Raw genomic sequence first — 20655 nt, 5'->3', positions numbered from 1 at the left:
GCAAATATGTTCTGGAAATGGAGATGAATATGTAATTTGGGAATGAGGGCAAGGCAAAGATACGATATTTGAGCCAGCTCAAAATACAATGAAAAGGTTCTATATGAGGGAACCATGGTGAATAATGGTTCCTTTACGGGGAAGGAAGGAGGAAGGTGTCAAAGGAGACTAAGATAGAACAACCAGAAACTAGCCAAGAACTGCAGGGATGTGTCCCAGGAGTCACGGAAGGAAGAGCTCAGTTCCAGCCGGTGGGAGAGGTCACAGGTTTCAAATGCACTGAAAGCCCTTTAGGATAAGAACAGTAACTGAACTTGACCTGTATAGAACTACTTCTAAAGCCGCAGAACTGGAGGCCACATCGCTGAGGTCTCAGGAAGGAAGAATGGATCAGGTGCTTGGAGCTAGTGTGAATGACTTTCTAAAGTTAGCAGAGGAGAAAAGAGAACTCTTCCTGAAGGTATACAATGGTCAAGGAAGGGTTTTTGCTTTTGTTTGTTGTTTTAACCTGAATATTACAATATATTAAAGAGAAGGCACCTCCAGGCCGGGCGCGGTGGCTCACGCCTGTAATCCCAGCACTTTGGGAGGCCGAGGCGGGTGGATCACGAGGTCAAGAGATCGAGACCATCCTGGTCAACAAGGTGAAACCCCGTCTCTACTAATACAAAAAGTTAGCTGGGCACGGTGGCGCGTGCCTGTAATCCCAGCTACTCGGGCGGCTGAGGCAGGAGAATTGCTTGAACCCAGGAGGCGGAGGTTGCGCTGAGCCGAGATCGCGCCATTGCACTCCAGCCTGGGTAACAAGAGCGAAACTCCGTCTCAAAAAAAAAAAAAAAAAAATAGAAGGCGCCTCCAAAAGGAATTGAACATGGAAGAGGAGGGGCAGGGATAACTGCTGTAAATCTGAATAGAGTTTCCAGAGGCAGCAACAGATTCCATCAGCAGCTTCTTGAGTATCTAACATGCGCAAAGTGCCGAGCCAGCCCTGGGCATCCAAAAATAAGGAGCCCCTCCCTAGAGCTCAGTGTCTCGGATGGGGCTCAGACCATTAGTGTGGTGACTTGGTACAGGGAGGGGATCCTGGGAGGAATGCTACGGGGCTCCCTTGAGACTTGATGGCTGAGCTGAGTTTGCAAGCGTGTGTAGTGTTCACCTGGCTGTGAAGGGGTATCCAGGAAGAGGAAACAACGTGCGTGAAAATGCACAGGGAAGAAACTGAGTCACGGAATCACAAGAGGCAATGACATCAAAGCCAGGGAAGGAAGCAGGGGAACGGGAAGAGACGAGGCTCTAAAGGCAGGATTTGGCCACACTGTAAGGAACCTTGGAAACTGTGCTAAGGGGCTTACATGTGGTCCTAAGGCAATGAGGAGACATGGAAACGCTAATGTTGGGAGCGACATGATCAGACACGCTTTAAAGGACAGTCAGGCTACAGGAAGAAGCTAACAGGTGACAGGATGAGGGGATGACCGGGATGGTGGGAATGAAGGAGAGAGACGAGTCAGAGAATCAGGTCGGAGGCAGACTCAGCCTACAATCTGGGGGACCTTTGAGACTTGGAATAAGGAAACTTCTCTGAGGTGAAAGGAAAGGAGATAAAGATGAATAAAGAAAAATCCTACCTGCTTGTAGTAATCCACGTAAGTGATCTCGGTGCCATCCCGCTTCTGAAAGGTGTGCGTGGGCCTCACTGACCAGTCAATGTCATCAATGCGGTAGGTCCTGTTATTGTATCTGGCAAACATTAAAAAGTCTTTACAATATTTTTAAATCATCTAACATAAGCAGCTATTTCACCACACTTTTAATTCAACATATAATAGACTCTAGAACGTCAGAAATTATGAAAGATACTAAAACAAGAATATTTGGTTTTTTAAAAATGCTGAGCTCTTATCTGAAGAGGGCATTCCTTAATAATTTAGTATACAAGAAGACTTCTGTCCATATTCCAAAAAAAAAAAAACTGTAAGAAGGTCCTTAAACCACAGTCTATTTTTTTCTCACTGATAGATACTGAAACTGCAGGTAAATCATTCTTAAATATTCAGAGGCTGAAGCATTGCTCACAACTTTCCCATTATCTTCTGGTGTCACTCAGAGTTTCTGACCTCCCAGGTAGTTTTCTGATAAACAGCACCAAAGAAGGCTGACCAACCCACAGTGCTGGCATCTTGCTTAAGCACCCTGCTAGGGTTGGCCCTTGGCAAAACTACAAAACAGGTTGGCTGAGATTACTGTGAGTTCCTTCTCCCCTTCAGCACTGTGTATGGGGTGGGAGGTTGGGGTGGGGGGTTGGGAAAGCAATCTGAAAAACAGCTAACGTATGCTGGGTTTGATACCTCGGTGACGGGTTGATAGGTGCAGGAAAACGCCACGGCACACGTTTGCCTGTGTCACAAACCTGCACATCCTGGACGTGTATCCCCAAACTTAGTAATTTTTAAAGACGTATTCTGGGACTAGCAGCAGTATATGGTGAGCTTTTTAGTCCTCAGGAAGTCATGGAAATTTTCCATGTTTAACTCAGTTCAGTGCACAATAAGGACAGATTTTACATGCGTATAACTAGAGGTTGCGAAGAAATAAAACATGGTCTCAACTTAAAAGACTCCTGAATATAATAAAGAAGGTGAGACATGGAACTGATCTTCTGTCCTGTAAAATGAAATAAAATGGCCATAACAAGGTAGCCCGAAGCAAAGTGCCATGGGTGCAGTCCAGGGGAGGAAACCGGCTAATTCCAACAGAGCGGGCAAAGGGAAGAGTCACAAAAGCTGGGACATTAGAGTTGGGCTCCGTGAAAGCTGGAATTTAAAAGGCAGAATTTGGAGCGGGCAATACAGGCAACTGACGATAACGGAATGGAACTGAACTGAAGCAGTGAAGTGCAGACTGTTGGGGTTAGAATGGAGTGGCATTGGGGGAAAGGAGGATACAGCGAGCGGGAATTAGGAACTACGGCATCTTGTGGAGGGCTCAGAATGCCATGCAAGGACGTGTGAACTCTGAACAAAACAACCAGGTCTTCTAAACAGATGAGTAAAGGGATTAGATCTGTGATACCAGGCCAATGCTTCCACACTATTCTTATTCCCAAATACCATAAATGATTGATTTCTGAAGAAAAGTTTATTTAGACGCAGGCTTGTACCTTGTAAGGACAACGAGCCCTATTAGCTGCTTCTCACACGTCTGGGTGAAACAGGACAAGCCAGTTCTGTGACAGAGAGCAGTCATGAATTCTAGGACGGTCTCATTCCGGAGGACTTTGTAACTCACATCAGCGCTAAACAGGAGCTTGCTTTCAAAATATGATACAGAAATGGCAAACCCAGGCCAAAGGGATAATCTTTAGGAACAAAAGAAGTAAAAAACATTTTCAATGTTATACCAGAAACACAATAAGTATTTTTAAATGGTGGTTTTCTGTTCTAATTCTCGAGATCTTAACAAGACAATTTTTTTCTTTAGTGTGATTTCTTCTAGTTGTTGACTAAAAACCTTTTTTTCAGCAGCAGTGTCTTTAAGCGTACGTTTAGGATAAAATACGTTACCGTGAAGCAGTTTCTCGACCTTGGCACCACTGACGTTTTGTTAGGGACTGTCCAGTGCACTGTAGAACGTTTAGCAGCAGCTCCCTGGCCTCTACCCACTGGATGCCAGCACTAGCCTCCCAACCAAAGATGTCTCCAGACAATACAAAACATTCCCTGGGAGGGGAGGCTGGGGTGTGGCGGGAAAAGTCCCTGCCTGAGAACTATAGCTGTAGGAATAATACATTCATGGAGTGATCTGTCCCTGAAGGAAAACACCTAGGTTCCAAGGTGAGGGCAGTGGACAGATTTAGTAATGAGATTAAGAAATAGGCCGGGCGCGGTGGCTCAAGCCTGTAATCCCAGCACTTTGGGAGGCCGAGGCGGGTGGATCACGAGGTCAAGAGATCAAGACCATCCTGGTCAACATGGTGAAACCCCGTCTCTACTAATACAAAAAAAAATTAGCTGGGCACGGTGGCGCGTGCCTGTAATCCCAGCTACTCAGGAAGCTGAGGCAGGAGAATTGCCTGAACCCAGGAGGCGGAGATTGCAGTGAGCCGAGATCGCGCCATTGCGCTCCAGCCTGGGTATCAAGAGCGAAACTCCGTCTCAAAAAAAAAAAAAAAAAGAAATAAAGAAGTGATATCACAAACAGATAGACAAGAGAAACTACAGTTTCTTCCCACATAAACTTAAAAATCTTGAATAAGAAGTTACAGAAATGGCATGAAATAATAGACTAATATTTTAAAAAATAATTCCAGTTTCTATTTTGTGGACTATAAATAGTGACCGTGATACTAAGGCAGCCTCCAGGACAGGCTATGTGCTGAGCACGTACAGGAATTCAGCACAGCCCTGCACCTCTGAGATTTTCTAGTCCAAGTGGACAGATTAGTGACAGGGACAAACTGGAGGCTTTACAGAGACCACGCTGACACTCTGAATGAACATACGGAAGCTTCGTCATTTCTCCTCCACCAGGCAGAAGGCCAAACACCCTATTTCTGTCTTTCATGCACTTCTCCCTGTCTTTATGTATCTGTGTTTGGGCTGCCAGTTGCCTCTCTGCCCGCAGTTTGACCACAGTATTTTTGAGAGCTAAGTAACAACCAGTTAAAGACATAGCTGATCTCTTTCCCCGAAGCCTCGAATTCCCACTTTAAGGCAGAAATTCGGCAAGGGTCATAAAGGTTCCATCCTTCACCAGAGTCATTTGGCTGGCTTCTCTTTCTGACCTTTGCTGCCCTAATGATTTCCTATCAACCACCCTAGCTGTGCTAACGTCCCTTTAACAACGAACTGGAGCACTGACTATGGGTATAACATCATACAGCTCATTCTGCTTTCATTACTACCTATTATACACAGAAAAGTCAGTTTCTGAATTCCTTCTAGGATTTATGGTAATTATCTATCACACTGATATAGGACAACAAGGCTGCCAGCTTCACGTTCACATCACCGTTAAAAAAACTTGAAAATTTACAGGAATTCATTACATTTCATATTACAGAGTCTCTCATAGGAGGCGTAATGGCATAATATTGCATCATAAATTATGATGCTCACGTTACAACAATTTCAGAGAAACAAAATATAAATAAACCTACTTGTGCTGGGGAATTTCCATTGGCTCTGAAGGATTGTAGAAGTTCCGTCCAATTTGGTACATAGACAACTTCTTGAGGATCCTGCAAGTACATTGTTTTGGATCTTTGGTAAATATCAGTCAATAACCGAAATTCTAAGTTCACACCCTCGCCGAACATAATGATAAAAACACATAGGAAATACAGACCTCTCATTTGCACAGCACTGGAAGGTTTAGATACTAAACACACATGGGAACGTCTATGTAAGAATGATCACATCTTCACATTGAGAATACTACAACGGAAATCATTTTTATCTGCCCAGCCTTAGCTGCAGTGACAAATATGTGGTCATTAGCCATTATGGCCACAGTACTAACATTCTGGTTAGCCTGGCTGGGGTGAGGTAAACACCTGCAGGCCTTGTTGACCTCTTCCCTATTTTGGGAGGAGGACCTTATTTCTAATGAGGTTGCTCAGGCTCCCCAGTGCTGCCAAATGACCAAGACTGTCTCTCCAGTAAGTAATCCTGGTCACCTTAGGAATTTGACCTACATGAGGGTTTCAAGTCAGAGAACAAGGGTTTGAACTGTGATTCTGGCTGCCAAACGTCACTAAGCCTCGGCCTCCTTATCTGTAAAATGAGGATTTTAATAGTACTTGCCTCAGGGTGCTCTAGTGAGGGTAAAGTAAGATAGAAGACAAATGAAGGAACTTTCTCACGGAAAAGCATCTTCCACATGTCAGCTGGTTTAGGAGTCCATGCTTAGCAGGGACTATGCAAGACTGGCTTCTGAAGAGCTGATATGCAGTAAGCTGAGGCTCAAATATGACCAAAAGGTGCCAGACAAGACATCCGACTAGAATTAGGAATTAGGACATCTGGGTGACGGAAGTACCTTGATGTGCCCCTATGACTCAGCAAATCCCCAAACCTCCCCATCTTCATCCCTTCCAGGGGTCACCGTTGAGCAAAGGACTGGCCTGTCAGGTTTCTAACAGATCATCTTCATGATCCACACTAGCGGTTCTCAAGCCTCAGCGTATCCTAAAAATGTGAATTTTCAGGCCTGTCTGAGAACTTCTGTTTACTAACTGGATTCAGCGAGGGTCCGTCCAAGGAATATGCCTTTTATGGAGCTCCACTCCACCCCTAACAAGACATTGGAGTATGTGATTCTTGGACCAGTCTGAAGAGCACTGAGAAGCTGAGTTACAACCATGTAGATGTGGGGGAAAGAAGAAGGCTGAGGGCAGAAAGCAGACAGGGATGTTCTTTCTTAAATCAATCAGCTAGGAGAAAAACAAATTCTTCAGTTTATTAAGTCAAACTTACTAAGTTTGCTAAGTGAACTTTTGCGTCTGGGGATAAGAGCTGGGAAGAGACACAGAAAAAGAAGAAAAGGAAAAAGGCACCCTCCCGGCTACCAGTGAGAAAGCAATAACCCTCGTACTGTTTGTCTCAACTTAGGATAGTACTGGACATTAACTGACAGTTTGTGCCACTAAGTGGCTGTGATGGGCTGCGTGGCACATTATTGCTCATGTACGAGAAGGTATGTGAGAAATTTTGCTGGCACCGTGCCTACAAAATTGTCGATTATTTTAATACCCAGGCTCTATGCCGAAAGGCATCATTAGCCCGAGTGAAATTCACATTTCCAGTGCCTTACTTTCTGAAGATGATATTGAAGACCTGGATGCACATGGGAGAACTTGATGGCAGCTCCCTCTTCAGGGTGATCGTCATCTTTACGGTCTCGCCTCTTCGAGTCTCACTTGACAATTCTGTGACCTGGGAAAAAGAGGTACTTAATGGGTACTCTACAAATGAACCGCAAGCCATCACAACGTAATATGCATTAACAAAAACAAAACTGCAGGTGTTAGTACGTGACTAATAATCTGATCATCACATTATGTTCAGAGGGCTTTTTTTCTCTGTGTCTTGCCAATCTTAGAAAAAACTCATCTCTCTACTCTCTAACTTCTTAAGAGAGAATTAAAGCCAACTCATGGTTCAAAGTTTGGTGCAAAGAGAGTTCCAGAGTAGTTCTTGATCTTTTTAGGGAGTGGGAGGGAGATGGATCACAAATTATTTTGAGAGTCTGATAAAAGTTACAGAAATTCTTCAATAAAATTTTACACAAACACAAATACAAACATATACATCATATATATACACACACACACACACGCCACAACAGTGCACATAATTGTACCCATTTTCAGGGTATTCATTAATACCCAGAAGCCCACTAGTGGACTGTCCTGCCCACCCCAAGTTCACAGATTCCAGAGGGCAGCCTCCCAAAAGTCTGTTCATAATGTAGCAGAGCAGAGAACAAGAGAGAAGCAAAAAAAGGAGAGAGGATAAATGAGAAGGAAGGTGAACATGGGGAAAGAGAGGAGAAAGTGGCAGAAATTAGAACAGATCAGAAATCTGATGATAAGCTGCTGAAAGGCCTGGAGAAACCCTGGAGTCCTTATGACCCAGAACAATGTTCTAGCAATATAATGAATACATGAATATGATTCTATAGCAGCTCCCCAGCTACACTTAAAGCTTCTTGGACCAGGAAGGACTCAGAATAGGTTCTTAAAATAAAAGAATATGCAAATCAATCAATACATATCAATGAATGATCGTGGACTTTTCAAAGGGATAAAGTCAGTTAATTAGCAAGCATTTACGTGTTCTGCCTCTGCTTTCTACAGCTACAGTCTGCTTTTAACCACTTTTAAGTTGCATCAAGAATGTAAGGCAGGAACCCGTCATTACATGGAAACAAACAGAAACTAGTATTTTCACAGGGATGTAAGAAATCATCCATATAATTTCTTGCTTCAGGTAAAATTGTACAGAAATCAGAGTGGACAGCTGTAGAAAGAGCTTATCAACATTGGGAAAAATCTGGCAGACAGAAAGGATGCCCAGGGCTTAAACTGCTGCAGGGGCTTCGGGACAAAGAATGAAGACAACAGAGGATGTTGGAATGAGTGGCTGAGGGGAGGTGGCAGCAGATGGTCTCAGGAACTGCGTTTTCAACACCCACTTAAGATCAAACTCTTCAGCCCCCCGTGCCTCTTCCACTAAACAACCACTCTTCCGTGACTTCCTACATCTCTTACTGGACCTCAGACCCTTCGGTCCCCAGGCTGCTAGCTTCAGAGTAAACTTTCACTTCTCAATTCACAATCTCATCAGTTGGCAAGTCTTACTGTGTGCACACCAGGAATGTTTCTCATGTCTCTCAGCTGTTCAAACACCATTATTTACCACAGTGCTTAGGAGCATACGATGTGAAATTGGGTAGACCCTGGTCCTCTGCCTTTTACAGCTGGTGTGATTTGGAGCATCTTTCCCCGTCTCTAAAGTCGCACTGAGTCTAACTGGAGTCACAGGGTTGCGACAGTTAAATGAGATAATGCACTGATTTTATTTCCATCCATTGCACAGGCGCTTGGGAATTCAGATAAACGGCAGCACTTTGCATCTCTGCTCAGGCCCTTCTGACACCTGCCCACACTGTCTCAGTGGAACTTTATTCATCTTCCCACCTCCTTCTGTAAACCATTCAGTAGGATGTGATCAGAGTGACTGTAACTTAACACAGCTGCCGTAAAAACTCTCTCTCCAAGTCTTTAGTGGTCCACAGAAGAGTCTCTGTTCCTTGGCAGGACATTTAAAGTTCTCTGTACCTTTGAAATCACAACTTCTACACCTTGCTGGCTAAACCTGAATGAGCAAAAGTTTCTAAAATAAGGCCCTCACTTCCTACCATTGCGCGTTTCCTCGTCTGCCGAGGAATCCCGTACCTCCCACTGCCCACCTCACCGATCAGAGTCCTATCAAGGAACTATCACTCCCACTGAAGCGTCTTGCTAGGAATAATCTTGCCTTTCATCAAGCTCTTTATGACAACCTTGGGCAAGATATTTAACCTCCCTAGGGTGATGACAGGGTGAAATAAGGTCACGCTATAAAGAGCCTGGCAGGCGGGGCGTGGTGGCTCATGCCTGTAATCCCAGCACTTTGGGAGGCCAAGGCGGACAGATCACCTGAAGTCAGGAGTTCGAGACCAGCCTGGCCAACGTGGTGAAACTCCATCTCTACTAAAAATACAAAAATTAGCTGGGTGTGGTGGCAGGTGTCTGTAATCCCAGCTACTTAGGAGGCTGAGGCAGGAGAATTGCTTGAACCCAGAATGCAGAGGTTGCAGTGAGCCAAGATTGCGCCATTGCACTCCAGCCTGGGTGACAAGAGCAAAACTCCGTCTCAGAAAAAACAAAGAGCCTGGCAGAGTAAGTGATCAACACATGTCATCTGGTAGGTGTAACTGTTATCAGCAGTGATGGTAGCAGCTACTCATGGGACACAAAGTGTAGATCTGCTCAAGAGAGGTATGCTGGCGGTAATCTGGAGAACAGTGAGGGACAGCACTTGACACCTAGTAAGTGCTTAATAAATGTTAGCATATAAAGATACTAGTTATTATTATGGCACTTATTTCATTCCACCTTACATAGTATTTATTTGTAAAAAAAACCTTTGATTTTAAATTGAAATTGTGGAGAACAAGTACTCTGTTTTATCTATCTGTTTGCTCCATGGTCGCGACACCCTGCCAGGTTCAGAGTAGGCTCTTTATAAGTATACGAGCGTGGCAAATAGATACAAACATGAACAGCAACACTGGTCTGGCTGCAGGTGCACAGGTGGGGCCTGGAAAACAGTGGAAGGCCACAAGGCAGCTGAACAGGACTTCTGGAATGCCTAGGAGTGCAATGAGTCAACTAGTGGAGGGGACGTTTCAGCTTAAACAAGAACCCTAGGACATGTGTAGGAACTTTTAAAATTGATATAAATAACTCATATTTCATTTGATAGAGCAATTCATGAAATAAACCACAGTCCTAGCATCAAAAATTGATGTAAAATTATTTGTACATACAGGCACAAGTGTGCAGGAGCAAAAAACAAGTAGAATTAATTTAAAATTCTGAAGCCATGGGCCAAATGGTGTTTCTTAGTCTTACCTACTTTGGGAATTTTTTTAAGATACGTATTTCAAAGACACTTATAGTTCTTATTTTTAAAATACAAGACCATCAGCTTTTTAATTAAGAAATCAATTACTAGTGAAGTCTTAATTAGGAAGTCTTTTAGCTCTCAGGCAAGGGAACAGGGAAGAGGAAAGGAATGAGTCAAACACTCATTCCAACTGTCATGAAAATCAACTAATCTCTTAAATATATAAGTATATATAAGGAGACTTCAAAAAGTTCATGGAAAATATGTATTATGAAAAAACTATGCATGGATTTCAAAAACATTTGCACCAAAATAAACTCATACTAACAGGATTCAGTGTGAGGCACTAAGTGTAAGACATGAGTTTGAAAAGAGCCCCTATTAGAGCAATACGAATTGTGCTAAACTTGAAACCAGAACAAACGTCCAATTTTTGGTGATACTTGGGTAGAAGAATGGTGAAATCATTGCTGTGTAATGAAAAGTTTGTGGGACCAATGCCCCAAAGAAATCAGCAGTTTACAAATGGGTAACTCCTTTTAAGAATGGATGAGACAGTGCTGAAGATGAAGCCTGCTGCAGATCATCTGTACAAATTTGGAAGGAAAAAAAAATTCACCTTGTTCATGCCTAATTGAGAAGACCACAAAGATTAATAGCAGAAACAATAGCCAATACCACAGACATCTCAATTTGTTTATTTTATACAATTCTGACTAAAAAATTAAAGTTGAGACAGGCGCAGTGGCTCACACGTGTAATCCTAGCACTTTGGGAGGCCAAGGCGGGTGGATCACAAGGTCAAGGGTTCGAGATCATCCTGGCCAACATGGTGAAACCCCATCTTTACTAAAACTACAAAAAGTTAGCCGGGTGTGGTAGCAAGCACCTGTAGTCCCAGCTACGTGGGAGGCTGAGGCAGGAGAATCGCTTGAGCCCAGAAGGCAGAGGTTGCAGTGAGCCAAGACCACATCACTACACTCCAGCCTGGGCAATAGAGCCGTCTCAAAAAAAAAAAAAAAAAAAAAAAGAAAAAGTTGAGCAAACTTTCCATTGACTGGTTGCCAAAACTATTGCATTCAGATCAGCTACAGATAAGAGCAGAGCTGTCAATAAAAATTTTAAACAAATGGTATCAAGATCCTGAAGCATTTCTTCAAAAAACTGTAAGAGGAGATGAAACCTGCCTTTACCAGTAGGATCTTGAAAACAGGCACAATTAGAGCAATGGCTACTGAGAGGGGGAAGTAGTCCAGTCAAAGCAAAAGCCAACCCATTAAGAGCAAGGGTCACGGCAGTAGTTTCTTGAGATGCTCAAGGCAGTTTGCTTGTTGACTTTCTACAGGGCCAAAGACCAGTAACAACCGCTTACTAGGAAAGTGTTTTGAGAAATCTTGCCAAATCTTGAGCACAAAAATGCCCAGGAAAGTTCCCTGGAGAGTCCTTCTGCACCACAACAATGGTCCGGCTCATTCTTCTCAACAAACAAGGGCAAGTTTGCAAAAGTTTCAATGGAAATCATTAGGCATCCACCTTACTGCTGATTTGCCTCTTTATTCCTTCTTTTTGTTTTATCATCTTAAAAAATCTGTAAAGGGCACCCATTTTTCTTCAGTTAATAAGGTAAAAAAGACTGCATTGACATGGTTAAATTCTCAGGACCCTTAGTTCTTTAGGGATGGACTAAATGGCTGACATCATTGCTTACAAAAGTATCTTGACCTTGGTAAAACTCTTGGTAAGCAATTCAGGTATTTTTTTATGTTTACCTTTTAATTCTATTTTTCCACAAACCTTTTGGGAGTCTCCTTGCATATGCATGTGTGTATGGACGTGTAGACACATACAATAAACACCCACACCCACATGTACAGTGAAGAAACTAATCATACTATACCTTTTCTTCTAGTTTTTGCGACAGAAAAAGCATGACGCCATCGAATGCTTTTGCTTTGTCAGAAAGTTTACTATGACCGTAAAGTAAAGCAATTCTCAGCCTTCTAGATGCTAAGTCTGGTAGATAGGTCACGTGGTACTGGTATAGCTGCCAGTCTTGGGGAAAATCTAAGTTAAAGAGGTTTGTAACGAGTTTCACAGGTATTCCACTGGAACCTGAAGAAGACAAATACAAAATAATTTTTTAATCAAGAAATCACATCATGTTAATAGTGATCACATCATTTAAAAGTGTATTTGCATATGCATAGTGGTTGCTATAAAGCAAGGATTTCTGCACCGTGATGCAAGATAACACCCTAAAACTTGCAGCCTGGTGACACCGTCGGGAGCTAAAATGGTACCGTGCAGGAAGCAGGCCTCATAAGAACAGAGCAGGCCCTGACATTCCTGTCCTCGGGAGACAAGAGGCATCTGAACTCAACTATTCCAGGACGCCTTTCAAAGCCTGCCTTCCCGTTCTCATTCTCTGCAGTTCAAATCAGTTCAAGTAATATTTTCAGATGCTCCTTTGAAATTATACTGCTCTCATAAAGAAACAGTCTGGTTCTTCCTATGAATATACAACCCCCAACCTCTGGGAAATCCAGATAATCAAAAGTTAATCATATTTCTGAAAATTCTGAAAAAGTTCTATCAGTGGTTAGACCAAACAATCTCAGAGAAGACCCTCAGAGATTGAGGGGAAGGCTGGGGAGAGAGGAAGGAACTGTCAGTTTTCTGATGTGAAAACAGACAGAGCTTCTGGGCTTTTGTTTTCTGCAGACACATGGAGGCCATATGTGCTTCTGGGACTTCCAGCCCCATACAGACATTTTAAATCACATCTTAAAAGTCTATAGGAGAAAATCAGAGTTGGCCACGATAGTCAGTTAGTGCTCAGGATGGTGTAAGGTCCCCCCAGGGCAGAATCCAGGAGGGAACAAAGGAGGTTCTTCTCACTTCCCCTTACAGAGAATCATCCAGTTTTGGTCTTACAGAGAAGAGTGATATAGGGACCGGGCATGGTGGCTCACACCTGTAATCCTAGCACTTTGGAAGGCTGAGGTGGGTGGATTGCTTGAGGCCAGCAGATTGAGACCAGCCTGGCCAACCTGGCAAGACGCTGTCTCTTCAAAAAATGCAAAAATAGCTGGGCATGGTGGCCCATGCCTGTAATTCCAGCTACTTGGGAGGCTGAGGCACAAGAATCACTTGAACTGGAAGGCAGAGGCTGCAGTGAACCAAGACTGCACCACTGTATTCCAGCCCTGGGCAACAGAGTGAGACCCTGTCTCAGAAAAATAAAAGAATGGTATAGAATAGGCGCTATTCTGCTTTTCTCATGGAGAAAAGCAAACGAGAGACTCCAAGGTGGTGAGGAATACAAGACATCAGCTGTGCTTCAGTATTTCCTCAGCTTCCACCTTGGGTATATACCTGGTAGGAGCAAGAGATCTCTGTGCTATTTTAGTTAAATAAGAGATCTCTTTTGTTCTCGCAGATACTGAGGAAATGGCAAAGCAGCCTATTTCAGCTGCTCATAGAACTGAAAAGTAGTCAACCTAGACGGTCAGAACTGGTAAGACCCTTCAAGATCGTCTACACGTGATAGTTTTCAAATGGCTGCTGGGTCCCATTAGTGCTGCCGTTAAGAAATCAGGTGGGGTGAACTGCATGTTCAATGAAATGACCAGAATAGAACAGTGGAAGAGAGTGCCAGGGGTAAGCATTGTTTCAGGAAACTTTTGCTTCCGTTGTGTGTGGACAGTTTGTGTGTATGCTGGATAATAATATATTTCTTACTTTGATTTAAAAAGTTTGGAAAACACTGATCTGCATCAGTAAGTTTTAACTTTCGTAAGTGGTCCACAAAGCCTTCTGAGAATCCAGTGAAAGCAACAGACCTACTTCCCAGAAAATACATACACTGGCAATTCGCATGTAATTTTAGGGGTGAGCCGGGAATCTGGGTAAAGAATTCCCCAAATGGGTTCCATCTTTCACTTTACGGTTGAAGTCCAGAAAGGTCATTGCTCCCCGTATAGGGTCAGAGTTGGGAAAAAGAAGAAACATCTTTTTAGTGCCCACTCCAGTATATGAAGAAAATCTTTTCCAAAAGTGAGATGTCGTTTTGGGGAAGACATTATTTCTATTGATAAAAGAGAAAATTAAGGCTAGGAAAACTAGAGCTTCCAAGAGTGCCTTGAACGTAGCAGATGTTCAGTAAGTATCTGTTAAGCAAACATATGAATTTACTTATTTTAGACCTAGAAGCTGGAATTCCTTAAGCAATATTTGGTAACATTAAAAAAGTAAGTAACATAAAACTGGGTACCTGTTTTACAGTCTCTCACATGTGCCAATTTTTCTCTGGTACGGACATCCAAATCCATGAAGTCCCGTTTATTTTTCACGTCTCTTTCCATGAAGGTACTTCCAGCATCACAAGAAGATATCCCATATTTATCTAAAATAGGAAGAGAATGCAGTAACAGCTCATGTTTCATTCTAGTGATGCTGTTTACAACTACTAGCTCAAAAGTGCAGTGCAATCAAAGCTTGTGGTTTTGAATACAGCTTGCCCATATTGCTGAAAACATTCATGACTATACGGAAGTCTTCAGTCTAAAAATGGAAAACTGTGAAGAAAACACAGAATGTTTTGTTAAAAATAACAGATCTTGGCCCTGTGTGGTGACTCACGACTGCAGTCCCACCCAGTACTTTAGGAGGTCATGGCAGGCAGATCGCTTGAGCTCAGGAGTTAGAGGCCAGCCTGGGCAACGTGTTGAAACCCTGTCTCTACCAAAAACACAAAAAATCAGCTGGGTGTGGTGGCATGTCCCTGGGCAGAGGTGGGAGGATCGCTTAAGCCCAGAAGGCGGAGGTAGCAGTGAGCCATGGTCACACCTGAACTCCAACCTGGGCGACAGGGCAAAACCCTGTATCACAAAAACAAAAACAGATCTTGAGTTAGTTCTTGTTCTAATAATATTGTGGACTTTCTCTTCTTGGCTAAGGAAAAAGCTCTCCCTCCCCGTTCCCTTCTCCATACCTATTTACGGAAAGCCGCTCTCCTGACCTTACCCTGAAGGGTTACAGACTAAATTCTGTCCTCATCAACTTCTGCCCAGAAAGAGGCTGACTCTCTGACCTGTCCCAAAGAAAAGAAGAGAAATTGCCTAGAACATTGCCACCAGTTTTTGTTCTAGATCATTCCCCATGAGAATAAAAGCCAGTGTTTCACCTCAGAGCATATCCCTTACTGATAGCTTCTAGAAAACATGAAATGAAAATCTGTTTCCAAATGAGTATTTTCTGTTTAGTACAGTAGATGCTGACTTTCTTGGCATGTAGAAAATAACTTTATAAAAGTACAAAATGTTACTGCAAAGTAATATTAATTTCTAGAACTCTGACATGACCACTGCCTTTGATGAAGTCACTGTATAAAACCACCCTACATGGAACTGCTACTGGCTCAAATGCTGTCTCGCCCCTGCTCAGTGGAGTCTAAGCTTCCCAGGAAAATCACAAAATGTGTGTAATCTTTAATTCTGTTACCCTCACTACGTTGTCCACAGAAGCCACTGCTCTTGGTTTCAAAAGATGTTAGGTAGTTTCTGAAAATTCGAGCTACCACAGTATGACATTTAGCAGGCGCTGGAGGGCTGGGGGAATGGGAGTTATTACTTAATAAATATGTCGTTTCTATTTTGCAAGGTGAGAAAACATCTAGAGTTGGATGGTAGGGATGGTTGTACAACAACATGAAATTCATCTCCCAAGACTGTACATTTTAAAGCAATTAAAATGGTAAATTATATACTATACATATTTTTAAATACATAAATAAAACTCCAGTTTGCCCTCCAAGGTTGAAGGATTTCCATCACTCACATTCGTAAGAATGGAATAATGTTTGGAAATAATGGAACGCACTGGGCCTGTTAGAGCAGGGCTTCTGTGCTCACAGGCGGTACATTCATTTGTGTGTTTGGATCACAGCGGTACATACGTAGGACTGGAAAACTCCCAGTGAGGAACAGTAGGATCAGACGTGAGATGCGTCGGGGACCAGACCCTCAGGGTCTGGGAGAACCTAAATGCTTAGGGGACCAGACCCTCAGAGTCTGGGAGAAGCTACATGCTTAGAATTTCCACATTTACTGGAAATCAGTCACTGTGGAAATAAAAAGCGTTGTGGCAGAACAGGAGAGATGGCTAACTGGTTTTATTCAGGGTCATGGGCTACACTGTGTTACCTCAAAATTCATATGCTGAAGTCCTAATCCTCAGTGCCTCAGAATGTGACCGTATTTGGAGACAGGGTTTTTAAGTAGGTGATTAAGTTAAAGTGAGGTCATTAAGGTGGTTCCTAATGCAGTATGACTGATGTCATAAGAAGAGGAATTAGGACACAGAAATGCAGAGGAAAGACCATGTGAACACAAGAAGACAGCCATCTAGAAGCCAAGGGGAGGGTCCTCAGAAGAAACCAGCCCTGTCCCCACCTTATCTTGGACTTTAAGAGTCCAGATTTGTGAGAAAATAAATTTCTGCTGATTAAGCCACCTAATTGTGCTACTTTGTCAGGGCAGCCCTGGCAGACTAACACGTGGGGCACAACGTGTGATTGTGGTGACTTGCAGCAGCATGCTGACAAGCACCCTAAGACCAAATCTGGCTTTGCAGTGAAGAGAGCTACCACTGAATAGTGATGTTTACCACAGGAGGGGGAGAAAGAGAGCAGTGGGTAAGCGCGCACCAGGTTTCTACCATCCCTCTAAGCAATGGCATTGGCATTTATATGCCACTCAGATTTTTTCTGCCTTTTAAAAAATTCGTATAAATTTAAGGCATGTGAGTATAGTTTTGTTACACGGATATATTGCATAGTGTAAAGTCTGGGCCTTTAGTGTAACCATCATCTGAATAGCGTACGTTGCACCCATTAAGCAACTTCTCACTCGCCTCCCAACCTTCTGAGTCTCCAGTGTCTATTACTCCACACTGTATGTCCATGTGCACACACTATTTATCCTCCACTTACAAGTAAGAACATACAGGCCAGGCACGGTGGCTTGCCCCTGTAATCCCAGCACTTTGGGAGGCTAACACAGGCAAATCACCTGAGGTCAGGGGTTTGAGACCAGCCTGATCAACATGGAGAAACCCCGTCTCTACTAAAAATATAAAAAAAGAGCCAAGTGTGGTGGCACATGCCTGTAACTCCAGTTACTTGGGAGGCTGAGGCAGGAGAAACACTGGAACCCAGGAGGAGGAAGTGGCGGTGAGCCGAGATCATGCCATTGCACTCCAGCCTGGGCAACAAGAGTGAAACTCCATCTAAAAAAACAAAAAAGAGCATGCAGTATTTGACTTTCTGTTTCTGAATTATTTCACTTAAGATAATGGCCTCCAATTCCATCCATGCTGCTACAAGACATGCTTTCATTCTTTTTATGGCTGAGTAGTATTGTCTTCTATATGTATACCATATTTTCTTTATCTAATTATCCATTGATGGATATTTAATTGATTGATTTTATATCTTTGCTATTGTGAAGAGTGCTGAAATAAACATACAAGTGCAGATATATTTTGGATATAATGATTGATTTTACTTTGGGCAGACACCCAGCAGTGGGGTTGCTGGATCAAATGTTATTTCTATATAACACCATAAAGATTTTAAAAGTTATTTTTTCCAAAATTCTTCAGTGAATAGAAAGAAACGGAAACCGACTTCCTAATAATCTGTGGCTTCCTGTCTACCAAACACTGCCAGGAAATTCAGCACATGCTTCCACGTTGAAGAGTCCCAAAGGAACGTGACAAAGGGGATCCTTCAAGGAAAGGAAATCGGGAGGTGCCAGAGGTGAGCCTGCGGCTGCAAGGCCCAGTGGGGCTCCTCTTGCCCCATTTACAGGGAATGGAACTAAATGAACAGGCTGAGTTGCACTCACCGTTTGTTGAAATCCTGCTTGTTCCCACGAAGCCATTGCCAGAGGATGCTTCATTGTTACTAAGATCGACAGATGAAGGCTAAAATGGCCGGAAAAAAAAAAGTTTTGTTGCAATTTACAATGGTAAGTCACAAACCAAAAGATTATCCTAAGAACAGTGTCAGGTTATTAGATTAGCATGAACTAGGCAAAGAAAACATTAACAGGTAAAACCTTTGAGAGATGAGAAGAGAGTGTCCCTTCTAGAGAACAGGAGGACACGCTATAGCTTTCCTCGGTCATCGAACTTTGACCTTAGTACCAACTGTCGCCAGATACAGCTGGGGGTGCAAAGAGGCAGAGGTGAGATCCTTGTGCCCAGGGAGCCCCCCAGAGGGCAGGCAGGCACACGTGCACGTGGACCTTAGGCTTCCATGGCCCACGGACAGAAACTGAACAGAGGACCCGGGTCAGCAGCTCAGATCGTGACTGTGCCTGAATAAACCGGGCCAAAATGGGTTCACAAAATAGGCCAAGGGAACCATCCGTACTTTCTCTCTTCACAGTGACTACTTCTCTTTGTTCGGGAAGTCACTCTATCTTGGCCTGCTAAAAAATGAACGAGTCCAGAGAAGGCCACTCCATGAGAAAAAAGGCATAAGGACCACAAACTACTCATTAGAGTACTGGCTCCCCGTGCTAAGAATCTGTAGTTCTGTTAACGACCCTACTCTACAGTTGCTTATGGGCAGGTAAATTCAGTCTAGTTGCCTAAATCCAGCAAGGAGCTTTCCTCATAGTGGTTGCTCAAGAAACAGCAGTTTAATCTAAAGCACTCGTATGAGGAGAGTATTTATTTTTAACCAGTAATGAGCTAGACCAGCTGCCGTGTAATGGTACGAAGGCCCATCACCTTTTACCCGGCAACTTAAAACCAAATCCTGAAATTAAAACTTAGAGAGTAGAAGAGAATGACGTATTTGTCCCCAGTGTTCAGTCCTCTCTGCCGGCCAATATACCTACATTAATATCTTACTCAGACAAGGTCCCTTGGAAGGAAAAAACCTGTGAGAAGAAACCTTGGTAAGGCTGAAACGCGAGAGAGAAAAGACACGGCGCTACTTGGCGACAGAAAGGAGGCGACACGCGCCGGGGAAGGCATCGTCCGGGCCCGAGAGAGGGCGGAGAAGGCGAGACCGCGCGCAGCGCGCCTCCTACGCACCGGCGCCGGGGCTCGTGCGCGCCCGGCCTCCGCGGCACCGAAGCCGCCGCGGGCGAAGCCTCTGGCCCTCGCTCGGGCCCTTCCACTCATGTTCGCGGCGAGCCCGGAGCGGCCGCAGGACCGGCGGAGTCTCGGTCGGGGACGGCGGGGCTTCGGCTACAGATGCTGAGGCTGCGACGGCGACCCCGCGCCCGGGAGCGGTGGCTGCGCGGCGTCCCCCAGCTGCGCGGGGAACGGAAGCGCCCCCGGGGCCCGCGCGCGCGGGTGAAGGAGGCGCGCGGGGGCGTGGGCGCTGGCGCGAGCACGTGGGCCTGGGCAGGACTCGCGTCTTCTTCCCGTTCACTCCACCGCCACCCCCGAAGTCGGCGTTATCCGGCTTTTTAATTTTTGCACATCTTATGTCTATTGGGTGGCACCAAACCATTTTTTTTTTCGGTTTATGTTTTCTGCTCCCCAATGAGGGTAGGTACCTCTTCATACGTGTGATACTTTTGGAGTTTTCCATTCTGCAAATTGCCTGTCGCTTCCGTTGCCCGTTTTAAAAATAGTTTTTCATCTTTGTGATTTGGAATAAACCTTTTTTAAAAAAAATTGCGGGTATCTCCTTCCAATCTATCACTTGTTAATTTTTACTATACGGCGCTTTAACCATAATTTTAAATTTCAGTGTTGTCAGACTCAGCCATTTAAAAACGTATGCTTTTTGACTATTTTTAAAAGAAAATTCCACTTATCACAAGGACAAGGGCATGACATGATATTTTCTTTTTATTAACTTTGTAAGTTTACTGTTCGCAGTTAAGTATCTTCTATCCTTCAGGAATTTACACTCACACATATGTAGGTATACACGTGAGTGAGATAGAGGGCCAACTTTATCTCCATACAGTGAGCATTATTCCTTGGCATCACCTGTTAAATAGCACATACTTTCTCTAACAGTTTGTGAAGCCATCTCGAGCAAATGACAGACTCCCGTGTCTCCATAGGTCCGCTCTGACCCTTCCGGTTCTGCGTCAACAGCTGGACACTTTGTATTATTCATAAAATCTTCCGGGATTAGCCTTTGCTCTTTGATCATTTTTTTTCCACCTGATTCATTTATTCACAAACCTTATTCTTCCATATAAATTTTAAAGTAAGTTTGTCAAGTGTCCTTAAATATCTTGCTTAAATTTCAAGAGCATTGTTTTCAATATATAAATCAATTTAGGAAGAACTTACATCTTTACAATGTTAAATTCCTCCATTTATTCAAGTTTCTCTTTGTATCTTTTAATAGAGTTTAATTTTTTCATAAAAGTCTCATGTACCGAGTTAACTTTTGAAAATTTCATAGTTTTTGTTACTGCTGTGAACTGAATCTTCTTGT

At 43.6% G+C, this 20655-nt stretch overlaps 1 protein-coding gene across 2 annotated transcripts in view; it reads right to left on the bottom strand.

Moving 5' to 3' along the window:
• PIWIL4 (piwi like RNA-mediated gene silencing 4) overlaps nt 1-18126 on the bottom strand; it is a 49222-nt gene extending 31096 nt beyond the window's left edge. For both annotated transcript variants that reach the window (XM_064365588.1, XM_064365589.1), the window contains exons 1-7: nt 18083-18126; nt 14449-14580; nt 12073-12287; nt 6814-6935; nt 5159-5239; nt 3161-3358; nt 1629-1740 (exon numbers count right to left, since the gene is read on the bottom strand). In XM_064365588.1, coding sequence (XP_064221658.1) covers nt 1629-1740; nt 3161-3358; nt 5159-5239; nt 6814-6935; nt 12073-12287; nt 14449-14539 — 819 coding nt within the window. In that variant the 5' untranslated portion in view covers nt 14540-14580; nt 18083-18126. The remainder of the gene's footprint in view (nt 1-1628; nt 1741-3160; nt 3359-5158; nt 5240-6813; nt 6936-12072; nt 12288-14448; nt 14581-18082) is intronic.
• Nucleotides 18127-20655: the final 2529 nt, after the last annotated feature.

Source organism: Aotus nancymaae, unplaced genomic scaffold, assembly GCF_030222135.1.
Source record: "Aotus nancymaae isolate 86718 unplaced genomic scaffold, 86718_ANA_hifiasm-v0.15.2.pri h1tg000059l, whole genome shotgun sequence".
Lineage (NCBI taxonomy): Eukaryota > Metazoa > Chordata > Mammalia > Primates > Aotidae > Aotus > Aotus nancymaae.
Note: the sequence above shows the minus strand (reverse complement) of the source record. Positions and strands in the feature narration are given on the sequence as shown.